General features: G+C 41.2%; 1 protein-coding gene across 1 annotated transcript in view; it reads left to right on the forward strand.

The window, feature by feature from the left end:
• Positions 1 to 26,232, forward strand: part of SOBP (sine oculis binding protein homolog) — a 162,280-nt gene that overhangs the window by 28,159 nt on the left and 107,889 nt on the right. Inside the window, exon 4 of the mRNA XM_024755396.1 lies at positions 15,367 to 15,518. Coding sequence (XP_024611164.1) covers positions 15,367 to 15,518 — 152 coding nt within the window. The remainder of the gene's footprint in view (positions 1 to 15,366; positions 15,519 to 26,232) is intronic.

Here is a 26,232-nt window from a genome sequence, read left to right on the forward strand (position 1 = left end):
TATATATATATATATATATATATATATATATATATATATATATATACACATATATATGCCAAAAACATTTGGAAGAACCTTCATGGAGCATTTATTTATAATAGTTAAAAACTGGAAACAGTTTAAATTCTCGTCAACTGTAGTTAACATTGTCTCCTAGGGGTTCCTTGGATGGGCTTAGGTGGGTGAGTGTGGGCCTTGAAGTTGAATGTGAAATTGTGTGTATATTACATATGCATAATTCAGAGAAAAAAATCCTTGTCTCAAAAGATATTGAGTCCTTGACTTAAAGACCTAGGTTTCAAAAAATTTTTTTAAATTTAATTCCTTCTTGTCTTTATTTCAGCAACTAAACCCTAGAATGTAATTTTAACATTTTTATCCTATGTCTAGTCTGTTCATAGCTTTCTCACATGAAGTATTTAAAATCTCATCATTCCTTATTATTAAGGAATTATCACCTATTTATGTGAATTATATCATGGTGAAGCCTAAAAATTAAGTTATAGGCATGAGGCATAAATATCTCTCACAGTGGTCTACTTGAGAGCTGCTTTAGATACCGTGTAAAGTGGAGAGAAATGAAGGGGCACTGGGTGAGTGACAAAAGTAGGATATACATTACTCTACACCAGTGGTTCTTATCAGGGGGTAAATTTGCCCCCCCCCCCCCCGGGGACATTTGACAATATCTGGAGATATTTTTGGTTGTCACAGCTGGGAGAGGGGGTGGTACTGGTGTGTAGTGAGTAGAGGCCAGGGATGCTGCTAAACCTCCTACAATGCACAGGACAGTCCCACACAAGGAATTATCTGGCTGAAAATGTCCATAGTGCCATGGTTGAGAAACCAGGCTCTATAGTGATGACAACTCTGAGTATGGGACACCTCTTATGTGCCACCCTAGATCCTCTTGGCCCCATAATGACTGCTATAGTACTTTGACAGCTTAGGCATGTGCATTCTGAAAGGATCTTGCCTCATGCTTGTGGCATATGTCCCTAGCTTCTTGCTCTGGGACTTCCCTGATACGGCAGCACGAGTTTTGTGTAAATCTTTTTGGCTGTGTGCCCACAAATGCAAACCAGAAATATAGGGGAATTAACACACTAGGTCAATGGGGCATAGATGTGATGAATAAATTCTTTCTCCTTTTTGTCCCCTGGGTAAAGAGTTATGAAATGTATGTCACATACTCCAAAGATTGTTCTTTATGATTGAATACCAGTCTTCCTTAATAGTGGCCAACTTAGTATCACATCGTTACATTGGCTCTTCATCCTCCCCAGGTTCATTCCCGTTGTCCCCCACCCCCTACTTCCTGGAATCACACGCCCAGTAAACCAGCTGCATGCAAATCTTTGTCTCAGATTCTGTTTTCTGGGAAACTCAGCATAAAATACCATGTGTGTGGAGGTCCACACTGAAAGATCAGAAATTAATGGAAAATAATACAAAAAGTTAGAATTTTATAAACATTCATGTTTGGCCCTTTAAAGTGAAGCATAAATATATACTAAAGGATTAAAAAGAGGGTACCAGGGGGCTTCCCTGGTGGCACAGTGGTTGAGAGTCCGCCTGCCGATGCAGGGGACACGGGTTCGTGCCCCGGTCCGGGAAGATCCCACATGCCGCGCAGCGGCTGGGCCCGTGGGCCATGGCCGCTGAGCCTGCGCGTCCGGAGCCTGTGCTCCGCGGCGGGAGAGGCCACAGCAGTGAGAGGCCCGCATACCGCAAAAAAAAAAAAAAAAAGATGGTACCAGATTTGTGGTGGTGCAAATATTGGAGAGCTTAGAAAGGTCCACTTCTAAAATTGTCCCATCAGCCAAAGAATTTTCTAAGCCTCTTGTGGTAAGGGCAAGGGACAATAGTGGTGGCCATACAGAAGGAGAAAAAAGGAAGGAAATTAAGTGAGGGGTTCAAGAAAAAAAAGAAAGGAAAAAGATTACCCCTTGGCTGCCCTCCTTTAAATGGATCTTGTTATTTTGAGAGATTTAGAGTCCTAGATTTTTAGTTAGAAGGGACCTAGGAGATCATCTAGCTAAATCTCCCCTTTTACAGATGAGGAAAATGAGGCTGGAGAGAGTAAATGACCTTCTCAAGGTCACTGAGTTGCTTTCATGGCAGAAGTAGGGACACCATCTAAACATGGATTATAAATCACACACCTCTGTGATCCATGAGGCAGCCTAGAACTTTTCTTGGCATTCTATAAACTCTTTTGGGGGGTATGACCTAGCTAGGATTTTAGAACACCCTGCCCCAGATCACCAAAGAGCTAAGATGCTAATAGGAAATAAGAGGAAACGTCAGCTGTACTTCCCTTTGCTTGTAGAGGGTGGATGTGTTTCTGGAATTAACTTAGGCTTGACTGAACTGTTTGCAATTAATTATTTGAAGGTATAAATAAGGTTTGGTTAAGAGAGAGGAGTGATGGTGAAGTTGGTAACTCGTGTTATTCTAGGGACATTCCCAATGCTGACTTCTCAAAGTTCTTGTTAAATTGAGAAGACTTAGTTCATGGACTTGGCCAAGGAGAGTGGAAATAACGATTGCATTCTGTCCTGGGGCTTTTCACTGGTGTTTCCCTCTAAGGCAACTTTGTTCTGAGTGGTTAGCAAAGATGGTGCCCTTGGCTTCCTCCCCCACCCCCTGCCCCTGCCCTGGACATCCAATCACCCAAGGTACATCTAGTAAGCATTCTGCTTTTTCTTCTCCTTATGCTGAGGCCCAAAGTCAGACATTTCATTCTAGTGAATAAGACAGATATGGTTCCTGTCTCAACTAGCTCACAGTCTGGTGGAGAAGACAGACATTAAAAAGAAATCTCAATCAAGTGTGTTGATGAACAAGTCCAGGGTGCTTTGGGATCTGACCAGGTTCAGGGTCAGGAAAGGCTCCCATAGGAGGAGGTTTAAGATATGGAGGAGCAATAGGACTGAATTGGTCAAGGATTTTGAGGTTGTGGTCGAGGGAGGAAGCAGCACATGGAAAGACTCAGAGGAGAGAGCCTCAAGGAAAGCAAAAGAAGCCACAGGCCCGAGAGTAGACAAGCTGTGAGACTGGCCTCATCCTGGGAGCCATGGAGAGGCCATGCTGAGGAGTTCCAACTTCTGGAGGGCAGTGGATGCCACTGGAGGGTTTTGGGCAGGTGAGAGCAGTGATCAGACTTGTGTTTCGCAAGAATTCCTCACCTCCAGAGTGGAGGGAATGAGCTAGATGGGAGTGAAATGGGAGGCCACCTGTAGTACGGGTGAGAGGTGTTGGTGGCTTCACTGGAACCGACAGCAGTAAACTCCGTGAGGACGGGTCTCGTATAGCCTAGAGTAACGCCTGGTATGCAATTAGACTGGGTAAATAGTAATTGAATGAATGAATGCAATATTATAAAAATATTTAGGAGGACCTGGTGATTAATCAGAATGTGGGAGGTGAAAGGGGCAGGAAAGAGACCAGATTTCTGCTAGCAGGTAACTGCATGGATGCGTGGGCCAGGAACTGAGATGGGAAACACAGTGAAGGGACAGGTTAGGGGAAAGGTGTGTATGTAGCTTTGGACATGGCAGGTTAAGATGCCGGGAGGCAGTTGGAAATAAACTGAGAAGTAACTGTGTTGATTTGGAAATCTTCATCATATGGATGGTAGCTGGAGTCACAGGAGTGCATAAATACTATGGCCCAAGGGGACTATGCAGAGAGAAGAGAGGACTCTGAAAGGTTTCAGTGGGTGTGACCCTCCCCCTTTCCCATAGTGGCGCTGTTCTGGCACGTGATGTCCCATCACATTCCCAAGTAGGGATTGGCATGGGGCCCCTTCAGAGAGCCCCTCCATCATTCATCATTCTCATTCAAGAAATCTAAATGAATATTTTAAGATGGGAAGGTGAAGAGGGGAGTAAATTATCTTTTTGACAGTGTTCCAGTGGGTTCATCTTGGTTCTTTTAACAAATTTAGTTGAGTGGAGTTCTTCCCATTCTTCAGTCTGCTGAAGGAGACTGAAGAGGAGGGGCTGAGGAGGAGACAGTGGTGCTTGATGCGAAGGCTTTACCCTCCCCACGTGTCCCTTTGACCCCCTGGTCTCTAGCCTGTCAGTTCCTCTCCCCTAGGATGGTAGCCCCAGCAGGTATGCTGCTTAGTAGAACTGCCTGGAATGCTGAGAGGTGGGACTTGGTGTGCTGGTCAGTCACAGTGGGGCTGCTTATACCTGCTTTGTGGTCACCAAGCACACCTGGCTCCTGTGACACCCCCAGTGGTGACAGAGCCCTGGGAGCAGGCCTGGTTTTCCCACAGTCCTTTTCTACTGCATGTTGGCATTTTATGCTAGGGGAGGCCGTGGAAACCTCCTTGAGGATTGGGATCGTGTCTGTCTTGTTTGCCAGTGTATTTGCAGCCCCTAGTATAGTGCCTGGCACAAAGTAGAGTATATAAATGAATCCTTTGTCTACAATTAAGGTTCCCCCTCTGGGGAGATTTGTCAACCACTGCGGGGCCCATTAAGTGTAATTAATGGGACAGCCAGATTTCAGAAGGGGAAATGAGCCCTTCAGATAAAGTGGGTAACGGGTATACTTTTCCTGCGTTGAAGTCCTATATAAAGCAGCTTGACCCTTTAGTCCTAATATGCTGCTATTTGTGTTTCTTTGGAGATGATGCCCCTCTATGCAGGGCAGTGGCTTGGAATTGCTTTTCCAGCAGTGATGCGTGTGCCCGTGCACACTTTTTGACCTTGCTCCCTTGTCCCTAATCATGTGCATTTGTTGGCTAGATGCTGGGACTCAGTGTGTGGACTTTAGCCATGTAGGAGAGAAAGGTCCGGTGGAGAGCAAACCCATCATTGTCCCAGGGCACCTGAGATTGGACAGAGGGTCAAATCCAGGACTCAGGGATGGGGGACAAGAGTTTACTCAAGCTTCTTTTCCATTGCAACCAGCCAGTGAACATGAATTATCCAGTCTATTAAGAGCGGTGTTACTCTCCCATTGCCTTATTAATTTCTGCCATTTTCTCTGCAGGACTTTACAGGTAAAGGGTTGCCTTCTCTGTATATGATGGCTATAGCAGACACCACAGGACTTAGTGGACCATGGGTGTCTTTGTTCAGTCTGGTGGTGTTTATTGAGGGCTGGTGGGTGTTGGTCAGCAAACCCAGCACTGGCCACACGGCTGTTGGACTTGTCCTTCTGCCCAGTGCAGACAAAACTCCTGGCAATGGAGGATCCAATTCTGGGCAACAGAGGAGAAACCTTCCTCATAATTAATGGCCCACATGGAAGTGCTCATGCTTCAGCACTAATGTAGGGTAGTAGAGCAGAACATCCCAGGGAGACATCCTTAGAAATCCAGTCTTGTGGATTCTCTGTGAAAATACGTGTCCCTGGTCAAATTTGTGAAATACAGCCATTCTTATCTCCCTCGTGAAGATTTCTAATTACACATTGGTGGAGCCCAAAAGTCTTACAGTAAAGAACTTGTTGTTCAGCCCAGTGTTTTCCATGCACATTTGACCATGGAAGTCTTTAAAAAAATAACACCCCTTTAAGTATCCCATAGTATTAGTGTTCTGTGGGGGGATGTATTTTGAGAAATGTTGCATAGAGGATTCTGGGTTTTCCTTACTCTTAAGTTCTATCCTCTTCCTTTCTTATTCCAGCTTCTTAGGGTGGGTACATAGGGAAGACAAACGCTCTATAATGAGTACTGAGACGTGGAGGTGAGATTGTCAAGGAGACTTATCAGAAGTTCTTACTCTGGCTAATCAGTGAAAGTATTTAAGTTAATGTCAAGGAGCTGCAGACACACGTGCTCAGTAGTGTCTGTTAAAGAATCCAAGTTCAGTATGGTATTCAAGAGAGAATTACTATTTTGTGACTTTATGGGATCTCTCCTTTTATTACCTTCTTTGTTCGAATGTTGAGAAAATAAGTGAGGAAGGGACACTGGAAGTAAGGCAAATTCACTTTGAATTTGACTACAATTTTCACAAAGAACTCTTTGGACTTTTCCCTGGTATGCTTTGACTAGAGACACAGGTAGAAGAATTCTCTGAATTTGGGTGAGTTACATTCTTATATTTTGGTGATTGTTTAGGTCTCACTCTTAAATCTGTCCTTTTTTCATTTCTACTGTTAGAAATGTTATTCTATGGGTTCAGAACTTCATCTCCTTTCCTCTGCATCCATCCATCCATCTATCCTTTTATTCATTCATTCAACATAGCTTACGCATTGCTATGTACTAGTCACTGAACACACAAAAGTGAATGAGTCATTGAGGCTGCTCTCATGTTGCTTTTTTCTAAGATGTGGAACAAGAGTCCAGTCTTCTGAATTCTTTTTTTTTTTTTTTTTTGCGGTACACGGTCCCCCCACTGTTGTGGCCTCTCCCGTCGTGGAGCACAGGCTCCGGACGCGCAGGCTCAGCGGCCATGGCTCACGGGCCCAGCCGCTCCGTGGCATGTGGGATCTTCCCGGACCGGGACACGAACCCGCATCCCCTGCCTGCATCGGCAGGTGGACTCTCAACCACTGCGCCACCAGGGAAGCCCCCAGTCTTCTGAATTCTGATCCACCCTGCTGGGGTAACATTTCTCAGCCCATCTCTGCTCCTGTCATGTCCTGTGAGAAATGTTTGGGAGCTCCTCATTACCTGTGGAATGAAGAGGAACCCCTCCCACCCCAGAGCAAGATGATATTCAAGGGACTCCTCATGCAGGCCCCACAGCCCCAGTCTAATTCCTACTTTTCTCTTCATGCAGTTGTTGTGGCTGAGCTGCTGCAGGGCTCCTCCCCATCCTTGAGTGTGTCTGCCACTTCCTGGCTCCTGCTGGTCCTCTGTCCTTTCCCTCCTTCTCTTGAACTTTCTCCCACTCCAAATCCTTCAAGACCCAACTCAGAAGCTGTGCTCTCTAGGCTCAAAGAGGCTTCTGAACTCCTCTCTTATCACATTCTCCCTGTCAAATAATGGGTCACACACTTTTCTGCCTGTTCTCTTGGGAGCAGGGCCATGTCCTAGTCAACTCATCGTTCTCGACCAGTGACATAACACAGGGACCTGCACCTGGATGTAAATGTTTAATTCATTTTGAAGTCATATCTTTTACAAATATGTGTGTGTATGTGACCTGTATATGTATGTATATGTATATATATATATATATATGTATACACACACACACACACACATATATATACACCCCATGTATATGTATCATATACATAAATAATTTAAAATCAACTAGAAAACTTCCATTAGAAAATTGAAAATGAACTTTCAATTCCATCATTTTCCTGTCATTTTGTGTAATATGTGCTCATTCCTTTTACATACTGGAACCAAATTTTAGTTTATAGATAACAATTTAGATTTTATTTTGGGGTTGAGCACTACTCTATTTAGAGGGGTGTTGACTGTTTAAAATCTTGAAATCACTTCAAATAATTCTATTTCCAAAAGAAAACTAGGGATAATTTTAGGTACTCTAAAGAATCATAATTGTATGGAACTGCTGTCATGTAACTGCGTCTCTCCTTTTAATGAGAAATAAGTGCAATAAAACTGTATTGGGGCTTCCCTGGTGGCGCAGTGGTTGAGAGTCCGCCTGCCGATGCAGGGGACATGGGTTCATGCCCCAGTCCGGGAAGATCCCACATGCCGCGGAGTGGCTAGGCCCGTGAGCCACGGCCTCTGAGCCTGCGCGTCCGGAGCCTGTGCTCCGCAATGGGAGAGGCCACAACAGTGAGAGGCCCGCGTACCAAAAAAAAAAAAAAAAAAAAAGAACTGTATTAATTCAGACTCTATTCTTTGGCGTTTTTGATAGTTCAGTTACCAAGGTGGCAGACATTTTCAGTTGTTACTATGATATTTCTTAAAAGAGCAAACTTCTCAGGTGTGTAGAAAGACCCACCCATGTGTGGATAGTTGATGTGATAATTACAAAGAATTCCCATCTATTAATTACAGAATATCTGGCAGTACAGTGATATATTTGGCAACACCCTGTCAACTATTAATTCAAATTAAGTAATTTTAAAAAAGAATACATGTAAGTGAAGCTTTTATTAAATCTAATGGCTTTATTCTTAAATAGCCTGAGTTATTGAAATGTAACCAATTACTGGGTTTTTCTTTGTATTCAGAGTTAGTGAGTCTACAGATGTCATCCATCGGTGGGGGATGTGATTGAAGAGACTGGCGCCTGCTCATTGGGCCTCTCCAGATTGCACACAGCTGACACCTACCCTTTTTTTTAACATCTTTATTGGAGTATAATTGCTTTACCATGGTGTGTTAGTTTCTGCTGTGTAACAAAGTGAATCAGCTATACATATACATATATCGCCATATCTCCTCCCTCTTGCGTCTCCCTCCCACCCTCCCTATCCCACCCCTCTAGGTGGTCACAAAGCACGGAGCTGATCTCCCTGTGCCATGCTACTGCTTCCCACTAGCTATCTATTCTACATTTGATAGTGTATATATGTCCATGCCACTCTTTCACTTTATCTCAGCTTACCCTTCCCGCTCCCTGTTTCCTCAAGTCCATTCTCTACATCTGCGTCTTTATTCCTGTCCTGCCCCTAGGGTCTTCAGAACCACTTTTTTTTTTTTTTTTTAGATTCCATATATACGTGTTAGCGTATGGTATTTGTTTTTCTCTTCCTCACTTACTTCACCCTGTATGACAGACTCTAGGTCCATCCATCTCACTACAAATAACTCAATTTCGTTTCTTTTTATGGCTGAGTAATATTCCATTGTATATATGTGCCACATCTTCTTTATCCATTCATCTGTAGATGGACACTTAGGTTGGTTCTATGTCCTGGCTATTGTAAATTGAGCTGCAATGAACATTGTGGTACAGGACTCTATTTGAATTATGGTTTTCTCAGGGTATATGCCCGGTAGTGGGATTGCTGGGTTGTATGGTAGTCCTATTTTTAGTTTTTTAAGGAACCTCCATACTGTTCTCCACAGTGGCTGTATCAATTTACATTCCCACCAACAGTGCAAGAGGATTCCCTTTTCTCCACACCCTCTCCGGCATTTATTGTTTGTAGATTTTTTGATGATGGCCATTCTGACAGGTGTGAGGTGATACCTCATGGTAGTTTTGATTTGCATTTCCCTAATGATTAGTGATGTTGAGCATCCTTTCATGTGTTTGTTGGCAATCTATATATCTTCTTTGGAGAAATGTCTATTTAGGTCTTCTGCCCAATTTTGGATTGGGTTGTTTGTTTTTTTGATATTAAGCTGCATGAGCTGCTTGTAAATTTTGGAGATTAATCCTTTGTCAGTTGCTTCATTTGCAAATATTTTCTCCCATTCTGAGGGTTGTCTTTTCGTCTTGTTTATGTTTTCCTTTGCTGTGACACCTACCCTTTTCTTATGGCTCTAATTGCCAGTAATTCTAAGGAAGGCTCATTTACATGAAGAACGTGTCTACTTTCTCTGGATTGATCCTCACCACAGCTAGAGTTACGGTGGGCATTACTATCCCTTAAGTGACTTGCCCACATCACACAACTAGAAGGGGCAGTATTAATACTTTCACCCATTTCCTCTGTCTCCACCTCTCCATACTCCATCACAATCTCTTTCAAATAATAGTGACTTAGGTTCACAAAGGAGTATATATTTGTTACCTCATTTGCTTAACAAAAAGTCACCCCCTTGAGCTGTAATAAGTGGATCTGCCTGTTGCTTTTCTTTTCTAGAGATCCCTAGCGATATGCCATTCCTCCCACCTCCTTCAACTTCCACGGTGCTGTAAATTCACATCTAAAAGTCATTCTGGAAATATCTGACATTGTGCTACATGATGATCAGGCAGTAGTTTTTCTGTCCACTCTGCCTTTACTTGGCAGCCCTCAGCTTGCTCTACCTATATGCCCAGGGCTAGACATTAGCAAAGTAGTGACCAGAGGCTTCTTTTGTCCTAGCCTCTCCCATCTCTGCCCTCCCCTTTTCTCATTGGAGCCCTGTCCTTAGCCCTTCTCCTCACTCTCTGTGAAAACTTGTTCTTCGGAAAGAATCACTCATTTTAAAGCATAAATCACTATAGACAAATACATATCGAGCCTTCTTGCTTTCAGGGAATTTGTGTTTTAATAGGATATAAGAAATATTTAGCCCAGGAAATTACTCTCTAATGGTAGAGTTAAATTTTTGTGAGCAATTGAGGATACTTTTTGAAGCTAGGATATTCTTATTGGCATCTTTGAAGTTACACATGTAAGTGGTTCCCCACTTCACCCACATGGAAAGTCAGTCTCATTCATGTCCTGCTGTGACTGCCCGCCCTTACAAAAGAAAAAGCTGGGAAGAGTATTGCTTGCCTGTGAGTAGAATGACTGCTTCCTGAGATCCAGGTATATTGGTTCTGTCTCATCATTTAATGTTCAAGTGGCACTCGCTGGTAAAAGTTCAGACAGAATGTTTGCAGCAAATCCAAGTCTCATAGTCATAAAGAAGTAAAGGCTTGCACTGTGGGCCTTTAACTTGTTTTTTAAAAAATCAGTCAACAAATATCGATTAACACTTCAGGTGTCTCCTCAAAGACTTTTTGACCATTTGGATTCCATTTTCTTTGTCTATTAGTGTGTCATGGAGCAGTGTGCTGTGTAAGTAGCAGAGTCTGTGACACCTTTTAGTCCTTTTTGTGGAGGGACGTCTGTGTGGATGGTGTATAATCTCACCCATTTAGAAAGGCTGTGGTCTCTAAGGTGTAGTGGTCAAGAGCTTGGGCTCTAGAGCCAGATGCCCTGGGCTTCATCTTGGCTTTGGTTTGTACTGGCTGTGTGATTTGGAGCAAATCACTTAATCTCTAAACCTCACTTTCCCCATCTGCACAATGGGGATAATGTTAGTGCCTGCCTGCGGGGGAGTGGCTGTGATTAAGACTAAGTGATGGATTTAAAGAATTTAGCACTGTGCCTGGCACCTATTAAATAGTAAATAATGGCTAACTATCATTATTTTCCCTTTGACTCAGTGGTCCAGATTTTCTCTGGGTCTCCCTTATGTTTATTTCTGGAACACAGGGAATTGTACAAAAGCTTCTATAGGACTCCTAAATTAGAGTCTCTATAGAGACTTTTAAATCAGACTGCCTTAAAGTTTTTGGAATTCCATTATTACAAGAAGGGCTGCAAAGAAAGCAAACTTTAATCCTAGTTTTTTGCCTGCCTTTCAGGCCATGTCTTTATTCTGTTCTTAAATATACCTTCTTCAACAAATAGATTGGTAGAGTGTTACCTGTGCTTTCATCTCATGGCACGGAGAACATACAGGAATCACTTCAGATTGTCTTGCAGCTTGTCTCATATAATTCAGGTCTTGAAATGACTATCTGGACATGTGCATTCTAGGAACTGTTGGAAGAGAGAAATATCACCAGCAGATACTTTCAGACTTTTTTCCTCAGTCTTGGATTCCCATGAAAGTTACAGAGGGGTGGTAAATCTACAGTTTAATCACTTGGGGTTCGTTAAGGCCCACCTGATTTTATTTGGGCTCTGGTCAGGTAAGCTAGTATGCATGTTCATAGCCAGTTAAAATGCCCCTAGAATGGCCATCCTTATTTTTAAGTCACCAGATAAAGCAGTCTCTCAAACAGCTTCAGCAAGGCATTCCACAAATGCTTGACTTCATACTTCTCTGCACTATGATAAATAAATACAATTTGGATTTTATCTCAGAGTAATGAATCTAAATTTCTCCTTCTGGGGTGTAAAGTAGAATAATGTTCTATAGCTCTTTGAACATTAGATTGGAAAGATAATGCCCTAAATATTTTGCTTAATTAAATCCAAAAGAGGTGGTACAGACTTTTCATGATTAACTGAAACATGCATATTTTGACTGATGCATATTTATATGATATTATCATATGAAAAATTTACTATGTTATATAAACTGTTCACTTTGGGAATGTGATATAATGCTGTAAGCATTTTGCATTTGTTGCTGCATTGTTCATTATGAAAAATACACAGGCTAATAATGGCTGTAAGGAAAGATCTGTTACGTGAATTTTCTTTGAGGCAATCTCATCTCTGATGGCCGGGACCTTTTGCCTAAATATAAGAAATCAGGTTTTTCCCTAGTTTGAAGAAATATTTTTTAAATAAAAAAGTTTTGAAAGCAGATAAGGTTCAGAAAGCTAAAGGGCTGGGCCCTTTATTTTGCTAATATAAAGCATGCACACGATTCCTGGGTTTCAGATTAAAAAAAAAAAAAAAGATGCGGTTGTTGAAATGAACCTATCCCCTTGGCTTTAAGCACTTAAGAAGATCTCACTTTTCTAGGGGTGCAGTCATATTGTTCAAGATGGGGCACCATCTCATGTCTGGTGGCAGAATTTTGAGCTAAGTTTTAGCTGACAAAATTAACTTTAATAATCACAGTTCTTTCTTAATTTCTTAAATGTATTAATAAAAATGACTTTTATAACACTAGACTATCTGAGATATCTGAAAATGTTTTCTTGAACTTTTGGAACAATCCCTTTATCAGACGCTGCTTTGGAGCATTAGCTATTGATAGCAGTTTGGTGACAGAAAAGGAGGTATCTGATGGAAGTTTTCTAAAGGGTTTGCCTTTATGAAACAGAATTTTATGAAAAAAGGATGGGGATACTGAATTATTTAACAAGGCAGATCCTAACCACCATCCTAAGAGTTTTCCAACTGCCAGATACAAAAGTACGCAGTTTCTTTTGTCTCATCTTCCCGTGTTGTTACTTTGTAGTACAAATGATTTATAAAAATAACCTGCTTTAAAATTCTACTTTTTGTTTATTTGTTATCTCTGTTGTAAGAAACTATCCTTGCCTCCCCTAAAAAAAAGACAAGTAGGTCTGTGTGGTGATGATGGAGTAAAGCGTGAGAAAGACCCGTGAGTGGCCTTTTTGCCCCAGGCATCATTCCTTCAGGCCAGGCCAGAGCTCAGGCCCGCGGCCCGCTGCCCAGTCTTCTTATAGCTTTGCTCCCCACCCTCTGTCATCTCAGTTTTATTCTATGATAGTTAAAGATCTAGGACTAAAACACTTAACATTTTTTTTCCCCCAAAGCAGACTATTGAAAGGAAGAAACGGAAAGGGGAAACCTAATGCATGTTCTAAAGTGGATCCTTGGGAAGTGGGGTCTCCTCGTTGAATTCTGTGGCCAAATAATTTCCCCCATAAAATCTTTTTTTCCTTACAGATTTCACCAGAATCAAGCTTATTGCCAACGGATCATTTGTGAGAGTTCTGCTGTATCATATTCTTTTTCAGGAATTTAAGATTTTAAAGCAGCTAATGGATTGGGAAAATAGAAACTATTAGTGCTAGTTAGTTTAGTAATGATAGATGATTATTTTCTAAATGTAGTCTTTCTAATTTAATTTTTAAAACTCCTCCATACTCTAAGGTAAATTATAGAGTCTTGTTAATTTTTCATACCATGTAAAATATCTGTATGTAGACAGATGCCATATTAGAAATCATACAAAATATAAATAAATCTTTTTTTTGAATAGAATAAATTATTAAACACAGTCATTGTATGACATTTGAATTCATGTTATGACTCCATTTAAAGAAAGTTATTTTATCAAAAATGTTTGATTAACATCAAAGGTTGCCTTTTATACTGTCTCATTTGATAATTAACAATAAATTACAACATGTAATTTGTGAAATAAAAATGATCATTAAAATGACAACACTTATTCCATTAAGGTAAATAAAATGCTTTACATAGTTCTGAGTGATGACACTCAGGGGGAAAAAAATGCCGTTATCACTGCACTACAAATTAGTTTGCTTCTAATTTTGCAGGCTGATGACCGCACTGCCTCAAACCAAATCTTTTCCCTGGAAATGGAATGATTGCATGACAGGCTCTATGAACCATGAATATGTCAACAACTCACGGACCAGGCCTTGCTTAGCAATTAGTCTTTGGGGGATTTTATTCAGAAATCAGACAACAGTATACCAGAGCTTATTGGGCATTTTATGATTACTAGTCATGTCTGGAGCATGAGTCTGGGTTAGTACAAAAAAAAATTGATAAGGGAGGAAGAGATGCACCTAATAGTGGCAATCAGTCATACACACACACACACACACACACACACACACACACACACACACACACACACAGAGTCAATGGGGAAGACTGAGAAAACGTAAGATATAGTGAAAGCCCCTAGGAGGCAGCAAGAAAATATTTCTTAGACTTCTACTTGTAGTCTCTCCTACAGTCACTCCCTGTAAAGAGACCACTGTTTCCCAGACTTCAGTCATTTGAATATCAGCATCACATTTTTGTTACAGCGTCTTACCACCTGCACTATGATTTCCTCAATATATTTTATTAACTGACTCACTTTAAAAGCCTTTCTTTGTTTTAAGCAGTAGTATTTGTGATATCCTGGGCTTGTTGTGCTAGTAAAATTCATTTTCTTCTCTTACAAAGGAAAAGATATACAGTAGTTTAAATATTGAAAATATCTGCATACCACCTAACATTATTCTGAGCATTCCCATGACATGGGTGGCAGGTGCTACAGGAGCTACAAGGACCACCAGTCTGGCTGAGAATGCTCTGGGCAGATGTGTGACCTCAGGCCTCATGGCTGACACCCCCATTACCATTCCTCCATCCAGGGACCACGAACCATATCACATGGAGGGGAATTTAAATCAGGCCTGCGCCTCTCCGAGGACAGCAGTGTGGGAAGGCTGTATCACAGCAGACTGTTGTGTGAGCCAGGATGGTGCCTTTTCATCGTGAGAAGATGGCCACTCACATCTTTCCTTTCTTTGAGTAACAGTATCACTCAGGAACCATTATATTGCAGGAGTAAACAACACCCCCTTTCATGTAACAGTCATAGGGAACAGGTCAAGATTGAGCCTGGCTCCTGACTGTCCAAGTTCACATGAGGGCATCACATTTGTAGGTTAGCACTGGGCAACCCACCCAGTGTGAATCTTGTAGGCTGTCAGCAGTACCTTTGAAGAAATGGGTCTCTTTACAAGCTTCATTAGTACTGAGCCTGGTTTAACCAGGCAGAATAAGCATTTGTACCAGGATACCAAGTGCAAGGAATCCTCATGGCTCTGCAGTCATGCTCTGGTTTTTAAATAAATGATGTCTTTTGGAAACTTAGGAGACAACCAAAAAAAAAAAAAACGAAAGAAAAAAGCACCGAGTCTTCCCACCAAGAGCTGGCTATCTACTAGGTCAGAAAGTGGTGAGGTACTGAAATTAAGAACAGACCTCAAGTAGCTCTGTGAGGTTCAGGGTGTTTCTAAGTTTGAAGGGATGTTTGCTTCTGATATGAACATTTTTCTTATACTTTTATTATAGAAGATGATGTGTCAAATGTACAAATAATGTGTGCCTGGTGCCAGAAAGTGGGAATCAAGCGCTATTCCCTGAGTATGGGAAGTGAGGTGAAAAGCTTCTGCAGCGAGAAGTGCTTTGCGGCCTGCCGACGAGCCTACTTCAAGAGAAATAAGGTAAGAGCACCGTAGAGAGAGGCGGCCCACTCAGGCCTCACCACCCTGTGCGCATGCGCCTCTTAGCTTCTAGCCGAAATCACTGCGCACCCCGTACTTTTATTCTTTCTGTTTTGTCTGTTCTCTTTCTCTGTCATGCTTAACCTTCTGGAATAAGGAACCCTCTTCTAATGTGTAACCTGCTCTTTAGTTTCTCTTGTCTTGGTGTTTGAATTCTGAGAGGGTGAATGAATCTGATGAGGACATGGTGGTCGCAGCTGGTATCCTAAGTTACAGTGTCTCTCCAGCAGTAGAGTACTAGACTAGCGTCCATGAAAGATAAGTGGTAGAGATTTCTTATCAAGGCTGAGAAACTAGCCACAGAAGCATGGCCAGAAAGCTTTAGTCCACTCAGTTTTATACTTGTTCCCATTGCGAATATTGCTCTAGCTCTTTCCAAAATCTGATCCACAAATTCTAATCAAGAAAAGTGTCAAGTCTTTCTTGACACCTTACATTAAAGTTGATTGATATTGAGAAAAGATGAAATAATGAATACATGAACCAACCTTGCTCACACAGCCGAGCGTTTGTGAGAATCATGGTGGATGAACACAGGAACAGCCATAGTTATGTTTCTTTGTTTGTTTTGTTTTATTTGTTTTAAGACATCTCAGATATAAAAATGTCCTTTTAGAATAGCATTAGCCACCATTGATGGGAAATGGAATGCATGATGTCTTTACAATCAACACACACATACACACACAGCTAATTTCTTAATCTTTTAAGAACTGCTGTTGCATTTTGCCACCAATTACTGAAATAAATTGCTAATTCTTGATTATTTTCCATTGATCTGTAAATTTTCCTTAATTCATAAAATCATCCACATTTTGCTAAGCGTTTCCATTTCCATAATATAAGATCAAAATCTGTCCTTCTTTGAAGCAAACAATTGCTACCTTTTTTCAGTCCTATTTGTAATCCTGAAATGCTAATTTTGCGCTCACTGCATTGCAAGAAGCACTGTTGCAGCAAATTATCTACTGCAAATTTGGGTCACATTATTCTGCCAAAAAACATAATGCCGAAAGAATTAGGCTGCAGAATTCAGCGGGGTGGAATTTTAGGAGCAGTCTCTAAGAATTAGGCTCATAATCTTCACTGGAACAGGGAGGCAAGTAAGGAAATTGTCTGGAATTCTTTTGGGACAGTCAACAGTTCACTTTCCCTTGGGAGGGGCCGGTGAAGCTTCAGAGAAGGGTAGTTAGAGCAACGCATGGGAGACACGTTTTGTTTTAATATAGGGGGATTAAAATGATCTCTGAGACCCTGGGGCTCCCGTTTTTAATGCTGAGCACTGGGGTAACAATCACAAGAGTGGACCCAGTGCTTTCATCTTCAAAGCCTTACTTACCACAACAAAATACTTTGCATTCCATCCCAGAAGATGGCTATAGAACAGGGGTTTTTGTCTCTTTATGATTCTGAAGGGTTATGCGTCTGAATCTTGATGGACTGCCTGTAGTGAATAAAATCAAGCAGGATGAATTTGTCACAATCCCTGTGATACATGTTACACTTTGCATAGTGATCCAACTTTTTAAGCCTTTGATGAAAGGCACCTGATTCAATTTGAAAAAGCAGTTCATAATAATATATATATGTATAATATATATCATATATACAATGTGTACATGTTTGTAATTATAAAGTTTAAGGTCAAACTGAGTTTAAACTTCCACAGCATACAGTTTTGAACAATAGATAACTGGGAGCCAAGATAGGAATTAGTATTTGGAAAACTTATAGTGGGTAAAATCAGCAAGGGGAGAAAGACCATTACTTTTCACTTCCTACAAGGAGTTATTGGCGTAGTTCTTTGAACATCCTGCAAAACCTGGGAGTCGCAGTGGCTTGAAGTTTAGCCAGTGACTTTGAGAGCTGATCCCAGCAGCCCATTAGTGTACATACAATACCTGTCTTCTCTGCAATCTTCATGCTTATTTATGTATTCCAAAGCTCTGCCACACTAGACATTCTCGTTTTTCAAATAGAGAAATAAACTGGTCACATCGCTTGCTGGATTCTTTTTTTTTTTTTTTAATTTTAAGAGTGTTATCTCTGCAACAATATCCTATTGTATTACAATAAACATGTACAGCTGCTGCATTTCTGTTAACTGATAGGATTTTGTGGTCATTTCATTTAGGGCTTGGGTTTCCTAATGGATTGTATTAGATACCAGTCTCCATCCTGCCATTTCTAAGAACTGCTGTAATAAGCCCCAGGGTGTTCCCCACTGAAGACAATAGCGAATAGCTACTTCTGTTCTTGTATCATTTGACAAAGTCTTTAGTCCTCATTATTAAAACTGTGGACTTTCTTAATCTTAGAAAGAGGGCAGAATTCTTCCCATCCCTACCTAAAAGATTTTCTGGCTAAATTCTACACTTTTAAATAATGAGAACTGGATGGAAAACAGTGAATAATGTGTATGCAGAACAGAATTTTGCCTTAGGTATAATGTAGAATCTAAAAAAACATGTAAAATTAACTACGCTGTAAATTATGCTTTATAATGACAGCCCGCTTCTTGGTGGATAGCATGCTGGGATCTAAAAATGGTCTCTAAGTTGAACCCAAATCGCATGCATAACTTTACAAAGAAAAATCCTAGTAGAAAAGGTAGCTAATTAGGAGCAGTATTCAGCTGACCTCTGTTTTGTGTCTGAGCAACACCTGCATTTGTGAATGTAATTTGGACAGCTGTGCCTGTGCTTCCCCTGCTATCCTCGTCACAAATGCTTGGGGATAGAGGCAGGAACTGCTTTTCTGCTAAAAACAAGGACAAAAATAGCCCAGCTCTCAAAACGAAGGCCCACTGAAAACGGGCTCTTTAAATTTCATTTGCTTCTCAAACCTTTTTCCAGAGGTCTCTGTGTTTGTTTGATGGAGTAGGTTAAGAATGTCACATCCCTCTCTCCTAAACCCTGGTGCTGTGAAGTAAGGTGGGATGGACTGAAGCCAAGTTAACCCTTTATGCCATATAGGTTATATCTTTAAACCAATTTAAAATTTAATTCGAAGAGTAGTTTGGATTACTGTAAGTATGTACGCTTTCTTCAGAATGCTTCTGCTAGAACTGTGAGTCACAGCTGTATTCATTTAAGGAACCTAACTACTAGCATACACAATTCAGGATGTTGGCTCTAAGAAGTGTACAGTTTTAATTCATAATCATATTTCGTAGAATCCTTATCCCCATCAGGTTCAATTGCTGACTCAAAAGTGTTTGAAACAACGGGTAAGAAAAATACTTTTGTAGTCTATGGCATCAGCCGAACAATGGGATGTCAGTCTCATTACTTAATGCACTGGAAACTTTTCAGGGACCTAATAGCTCATTCTCTTCCCAGCCCCTTCTTGAGGCCAGAAGTAGAGAAGAACTTGAGAACATTTCTAACCTAGTGATTTGCCTAGGAGTTGGAAAGTTGTGGACTCCTTAGTGGTTTTGCAAGAGATGCTGAAGTGTTTGGTCCAACTAATACCAGTTTTACTCTGCACAATAATAGACACAAAAATATTTTTTCCTAAGGGAGTGATGCCTTGTAACCATTATCCCACTTAAAACAAGAGTAACAAACAAGGTCACAAATAGTAGTCATTTCCAAATATCCTGTGTTTGATCTTTTTCCTTCTGCACAGGAAATATCCTGTTGTCTAAACTGATGCCCACAAATCAAGCAAGAAATCAAAATTCAAGACAGGTGTCCAACGCAGGCAATGTAAAGAATGATTGTTTTCTTTCCTTGTTCAGATACCAAATTTATAGTGTTCTTTGTGGATTAGTGGCATCGATACTTTAATAATAGACACAAATTCCTAACAGTACCAAAGTTTGCTTCCTCGTTCTGGTTTTTCCATAACCTGAGACAAGAATAGATGGGAATACTTCTTCAATATCACAGTGTTGCTGTTCCTCCACAGACTATAGGGGAAAGAAACCTATGTAGATAATAGATAAGGATGAATTAAAAATAAAAAGGTTATATAGATAGAAACAACATTTGCAGATGATATCATTAAGATCTAACAACATGATAATAGTAACAAATGTTCAACGAGGGGAATATTGTGTCATAAGCATTTCCTTTACTTTCAAACTATGTCCCTGGATACACAGCATGTATCATCATATTATTTGAAGTTACATTTTATTTAGACTATTGGCCTTTTTATTAAACTTGAATATATCCTGGGGAAGATTCTCGGTTTCAAACTTCATTACAGAACCTACTAGTGCAAAAGAAATGTGTAACAATTGCCTTGTTAATCTTGTGATTAACCTGTCTACTTTTTTTCCTTTAAACACCTGCAAGATTTAATTTGCAAAATGGCTATCATTCATGAAGGTTTAGGGAAGGACATTAAATTACTTGTAATTAATGTCCCCTGACTGCCTGAAGCTCAAGCCACAGACTTGCTTTTGCCAGTTGTTTGCAAATATTCTTGATTGACAGGAATGCTTAGGGAGCACTGGATTTCTTCCTGTGGATTCACCGTGATTTTATGGGGTGCCAGTGAGCCTGTTGGGTCTGTCTACCTGCACCCTGCCCTGGGGGATGATTGCTTTGCTTCTGCAGTGTCTGTGCTGCAAGCCTGCCCACTGCCTGCACATAGCATGGCCTCTGCCTTTAATCTGCAGGCCAGTGGCTGAGTTAGTTCCCTTTTGGTTGCAGCAAACAGGGGTGTCCTCTGGAAGCTTTGGGGAAAGAACAACAAACCCACCTGTTTTCTTGTTCTCTCATATTTTGAAATATGGGATGGAATGTTGATGAGCTGCTGCAAATGAGAACCTATGAAAAAAGCACCAGCAGAGGGGAGGGACGGTGTTAGTCCTTTGAAACACATTCAGGGTTGGGGGTGGGGGGTAGAACAGGAGAATTCTGGCCAGAGAAATAAGATGCAGGTCAGGTTAAAGTGATGCCTGGGCTCTTGAAGAAAGGCAGAAAGTGTCCCAGGACAGAGCTTCTGCAGGCCAGGTGGGACACAATGCCCTAGGAAGCCATCGATCAGAAGCCTGGGGGAGAGGCATGTGATCTTGTGTTTACCAGAACACTTGACCACCACTTGGGAAACACTGGTCTAAGAAATTCCCAGAACACAAACAGAATGGGGCGAGCAAGTTTGTACTGAAAGAAAGAAATAGCAGCCACGTCTAGTTTTGAATGGGCTACATTTGGGGAGGTTGTGGGGGAAACAGAGAAATAAGTTTAATCTATTACCCAGAATAGATGTCAACTTCTGAGTAACACTAGATATTTTAGATTAAATGTGAAGAGATGATTAAAACTCCAAATAGCTTCAAGCCCCAATACTATTTCTTTCCAATGAGCAGAAGGAAGAGGGAGTACTTTTCATAGATCTGAATCTGGTCACCTGGAGAGCAATACCCAAGGCTATTGACATAGATGCTTGAATGTTAATTTCGGTCAGTCTCTGGCCATCCCGGTGATAGCTCCTGCTATACACTTAAAGCAGGTTTTTCTCATCTGAACTGCCGGTAATTATCCAATCCATCTCAAAGGCACGCTCCCTTTTAACATGAAGCAAAGTGTCAGATTGCATCAGCCGCATTGTGCTCTGGTGACTGGGCTGCAGAGTGATGAATGTGCTTGCTTCCAGTTCATAGTCTGGTGTCTGTTTGGGTAGTGGGCAGTTCAGGGAAACAGGTGATCAGGAAGGGATCTAGTTATCTGGGACCTGCGTTCTCCTTATTGATCCAGTCATTGTCTTGCCGACTTTCTCGCCTTGCTGCTAACAGTGTTCAGGTTTATCTGAAGAATGAGCTTTTAAAGAATTATCTAACGGGTCATTTTCATGTGCTTCTCCAGTCATAAGCTACGTGCAGCACAGAGTCTCTTTGTGCCTGATTTTAAAAGGAAGGTGTCATGAGACCTTACTAGTAATGACTAGAGGGGAGAGAAGTTTCTAAGAGGGCTTAGTGCACTGTCTAGATAAACCAAGAGAGATGATTGTGCATTTTCGTGGGATTGTAGTTATGCTCTGTTAATTCAAATGCTTTGTTAAAAATGTTAACTGTCTAAAAAAGTGCATGCATAAGACAGGCCAGGTGGCTTGCTATGAGATATTTTGAGATAGTAGTTTGAGTCCAGAATTTCTCTCATATACTTTTTCAATGTCTGGTCATAAAACCTAGTACACCCAAGAGGGCCATATGCAGGAGATGCAAACTATAGGCACACTCGTGTTTATTTTTATTTCTCCCCCATCTCAGTACCTCTGGATAGCTTTTGTACACGTAAGCAAAAGTGTGAACTGGGCAAGCCAAGTGCAATTCTTTGTTCCTTGGGCTCTTTGCTCTTTGTTCTTATTATCACAGATTAGGAAGGAATAAAGAAAATCTTGCTACAGAAGGCCACTTAATTTCTGCCCCGGCCGCTCAGACTGAGAATGGGAAATTCCCTAAGTTACAATCCACTCATAGGGTGGCCATGCACACAGCGGAATCTAATGTCTCCTGACAGACTGCCTTTGGAGGTTACAAAGCCAGTCTGCTGCATTCTCTGTAAACACAGGCTGTGGGCCAGAGCGGGGCACTACTACAAGCTCTAGAAGGCAGATCAATGGTTTAATGAATCCATAAAAGATGCTTGAACTCTGCAGTTTACTGAGCACTCTAGTTAAATGAAACTCCTGTAGTCTTTAACAAAGATAGAGATCATCAACGGCTGGAGATAGAAGCCAGTGTCCAGTAATCACAACCTCCCAGAATTTGTGTTGTTGTCTCATTGCTAACAGAGGGTTAGTCAGGTCCAGCCTTTGGAGCGCACCACATCTATATTGATATTCTCTGAATGTTTGAGCTGAATTTGGCCCGGAGATGACATAAGTGTAGTAGCGTTACTTCTGTGAGAACTATTTGTAAAAGCTATGGAATATTAATTAAATTAACATTTTCTTAAGGCAGTGAGATTAAGCTTAAGAATGGTGAGCTTGACATGTGTTGTCTTTGTAAGGCATCCTGATGATGAAAAGCAAATAGGTGAATAAAATTCTTTCTTGATTAAGTCCTCAAAATGTCAAATTGCATAGTGTTAAAAGAGCCCTGATTAATCCTCCTGTGGTAAAATATTCCTCATTAGTTTGCTATGGTTAAGGGTTAACCTCTCCTATTATAAATTCAGATATTAATGTATTTTCTGCTTAACTCATCTTCTGATAGAAGAAAATACAGTTAGTAGATGCATATTTTTTACTTCCAAATGTGCCTTGGAAACATTACACTGATTTATGAGAGAGCTTTGGAAGCATGTAGAAAAATTCCTTCATAAATATGTTGAAATGTATTTAAAAGTATTTAACCACTTTTGACTGTGGAAAAACAACTGCCTTGACTTTGAAATTATTTTTTTTTCCACAGAGATAGTAGAATTTGTGACATAAATGAAAGACTTTGCATCCAATTTTTGTCACACAAACTTAAACTGAGTGTTTCACTTTCTTAACTAGCTAATTAGTATAAAGAGAGCAGGCCTCTACCCCAATAAGTATATTTTGGGGGTTCAGTGTGTAATAGGAGTTTTGAGGTATGATGACTGCCAGTCTGCTTCACAGGCCTTTGCCAAACATTCCGTGATAAAGTGGTGATTTCTATATGGATCCAATAAATGATGTGTTATCTTGTATTCTGTTCTGATAGAATGATTTCATATCACTTAAAATATGGCGAGCAGTTCTGTGACTGCACATCCAACTCTTTATAAGAAGAACCTTTGAAGGCCCTGACCCTTTCTGTGGTCATTTGTAGGATTGTATGTGTCATAAGTTGGAGCAATTTAAGTTGTTGGTTTTAAAGGATTTAGAGATACAGAGACCCAGGAGTAGGTGAGATAAAGCTGGGCAAGTAGCTAAAGACAAGGGGGATTTGTCCAACCAGAGATGAGTGCCTCTGTGCTGCTCTTTTGTTTGTTTTTAAGAGAGAGAGAAAAAAAACCTTGTTACTTATTCATCCATTCATTCTTAGAAAATAAAGTGAAAAGATATATTAAGCTCTTATAATGTGCTAGGTACTGTTTTAGGTTTGGTGGACACATCATTGAACAAGAGAAAAATCCCTGCCTTAAAGGGACTTGTATTCCATTCTCTAAGGAAGATGGATAATATACAGGTTAAAAATATGTATACATCTAACACAATTTCAGGTAGTGATAAATGCTGTGAAGAAAAAGCAGGGTGAGGGGATGGCTAGTGACGAGGTGCTGTTTTGTATCTGATGGTCACAGAAGTTATCTTTGAGGAGGTGATGTGTGGGTAGGGACAGGATGAAGTGAAGGAGCTGGTCAAGTGAAGAGCTTGTAGCAGAGGGTTCCAGAGAGGAGGGGGAGCAAGTGGAAGGCAGAGGTCCTCAGGCAGGAACAGGCTGGGCATTTTTGAGCAACAGCAAGAAGGTCAGAGTGTCTGGAGTTGAATGATCAAGGTGGTTAGGGGCCAGATCGTGCAGGCTGGAGAGGTAATAGTTTGGATTTCATTCTAAGTGTGATGGCAGCTATTCGGAGGTGTTGAGTAGGGTACGTGACATGACCTGATTTTTGTTGTTGATTGGATCTCTGTCATAATACGTTTAAGATCCTGGATGGAAAGGGGATTTGGAGAGTAAGAAAGGCAACAGCATTCCCATCAAAGTTGGGTGTGTCTGGCAATAGAAAACTAAAAATATCATATTCACTGAATTATTCATTGGTAGTTATGAAACATTTCCCAGTAGCAAAAGTATGTTGAACCAATTTAGGTTTCTTTTTCTTTCTTTCTTTCTTTCTTTCTTTTGGCAAACTGTGGGAAGAAATGAACAGAGGATGGACGTTGCTGGTTAAATGTTCTGACACAGCAATTTTCTTTCTGTAGGGTTGACAGGGCTTGCTTCCAACCTAGTGGGGAGGTTTAGGCCTCAGGAGGCAAGCTCAAGCTCCACGCAGAACCCAACTCTTGCTCTGGGAGACCTATAGCATATGCTGGTCTTCTCAAGCTCTACCCCTCAAAGTAGCACGAGGCAAAGGAGATGGTAACTTTGAAGGGGCCATCTTTGGATTAAATCACTCGAAAGTTTATTTTATTCTAAGAGTAGACCTAATTTGGTGATTATGTACTTTTAGGGTGTATCAGGATTTTCAATGCAAGTAACAGAAGATCCAACTCAAACTGATGTAATCAATGAAACGCATCTTTTATCTGATGAAACTGTAGAGTCCTAAGCTACAGTATGCTTCAGGGTAGGTTGGTCCTGCAGTGCAGTGATCTTATCATGGTCTTATTTCTTCCCATCTCTGTATTCTCCTGTATAGAGTGTTGGCCATATTACAATGCAAGCTCCCCAGAGGCCATGGGATGGCTGCTAGCAGCAATCAGGGCTATATGCCTCCTTGTTCACATCCGATAGAAGACAGAGTGCCTGTGCCCCAGCATTCCGAGCAGGAGTCTTGAAATTCACACTCATTGTCTGTGCTTAGATACCATGCTCGTGCCTGAATTTGGCATATGACCAGGGCAGTGGATGTTTGAATTAGCCTGAGCCAATCAGGACTTCCTTCTGACATTGGAGTTGGGCTCATTTTCCTCTAAAGCCCATGGGAAGCTGCATGGGGGAAGAGAAGCTACCAGAATGAAAATCTGGAAACTGTTTAAACAAGGAAGAGGTCAGAGTGATGGCTGACGGTAGGTGCCAGCAAATGTCCACTAGAGAGGAGAAGTGATCTCATGAGGTTGAATTCTTTACACAGTGAACGTGTCATGCCCATCGACTTTTGTCATGTGGAAGGACTTTGAAACCCATGTGTGGACTGAAAGATAAAAACGTGGTTAACATTCATCATAGGGCCCTTAGATGAACTACCTCTTCTACCCAGGACCAGCTGCTTTGACAAACCCGCTAATTAGAATGTTGGTTTTAGTGCCAGGACCAAAGTGCTGACTCTTTCTATTCTTTTTGGAGTCTATAGAACATGAGATTGCACAGAGCTAAGACAAAGGGATTGTAGTTAGCTGTTAGATATACTCATTTAGGAAGAGGAACAAGGGTGCAGTTAGAACAGCAGATAACCCAGCATGTAGTTTCATCAGTGTAAGTGGCTTGGGAGATGTTGGCCAAGGACCATATTGGATGTGGGGAGGCAGATGCCTGGGACTAGATGGGTGATGGGATGAGGCTACTGTTCCCCATCAAGAGTTAGCCTGCTCGCCCACATTTAAGGCACTTGCTGTGTGGCTGAAAACTGTGTCTGCTAAACAGAAGGGAAAGGAGAGTGTTCAAACAAATTGTGGTTTAGTCTGAGGCTGAATACATCAAGTTCAGGTGGCCAAAAGAGCAGAGACCTTGGAGGCTGCAGCTTTCACAGTAATTAATTAATTAAGTCCACAAATATTTGTCAGGCAGCTACTATGTGCCAGACACTGCGCTAGTCATTGGAACTATAGTGGCAAAAAACAACAACAAAAAAACTCCTGGTTCCTGCCCTCACGAAGCTTACACTCCGGTGGGGGACAGCTATTTATTTAAATAATAACACAGATGTGAAATTGCCACTGTGGCCGCTGTGGGCACAGTGCTGTGAGGGCCTCTTATAGGGAGATTTGACTAATCAGGAGATCTGAAAGTTTCCCTGAGGAGGTCGTGCTTGAACTGAAATCTGAGAGATGAAGGTGTGTTAAGTAG

This window comes from Neophocaena asiaeorientalis, unplaced genomic scaffold (genome assembly GCF_003031525.2).
Source record: "Neophocaena asiaeorientalis asiaeorientalis breed wild unplaced genomic scaffold, Neophocaena_asiaeorientalis_V1.1 scaffold105, whole genome shotgun sequence".
NCBI lineage: Eukaryota > Metazoa > Chordata > Mammalia > Artiodactyla > Phocoenidae > Neophocaena > Neophocaena asiaeorientalis.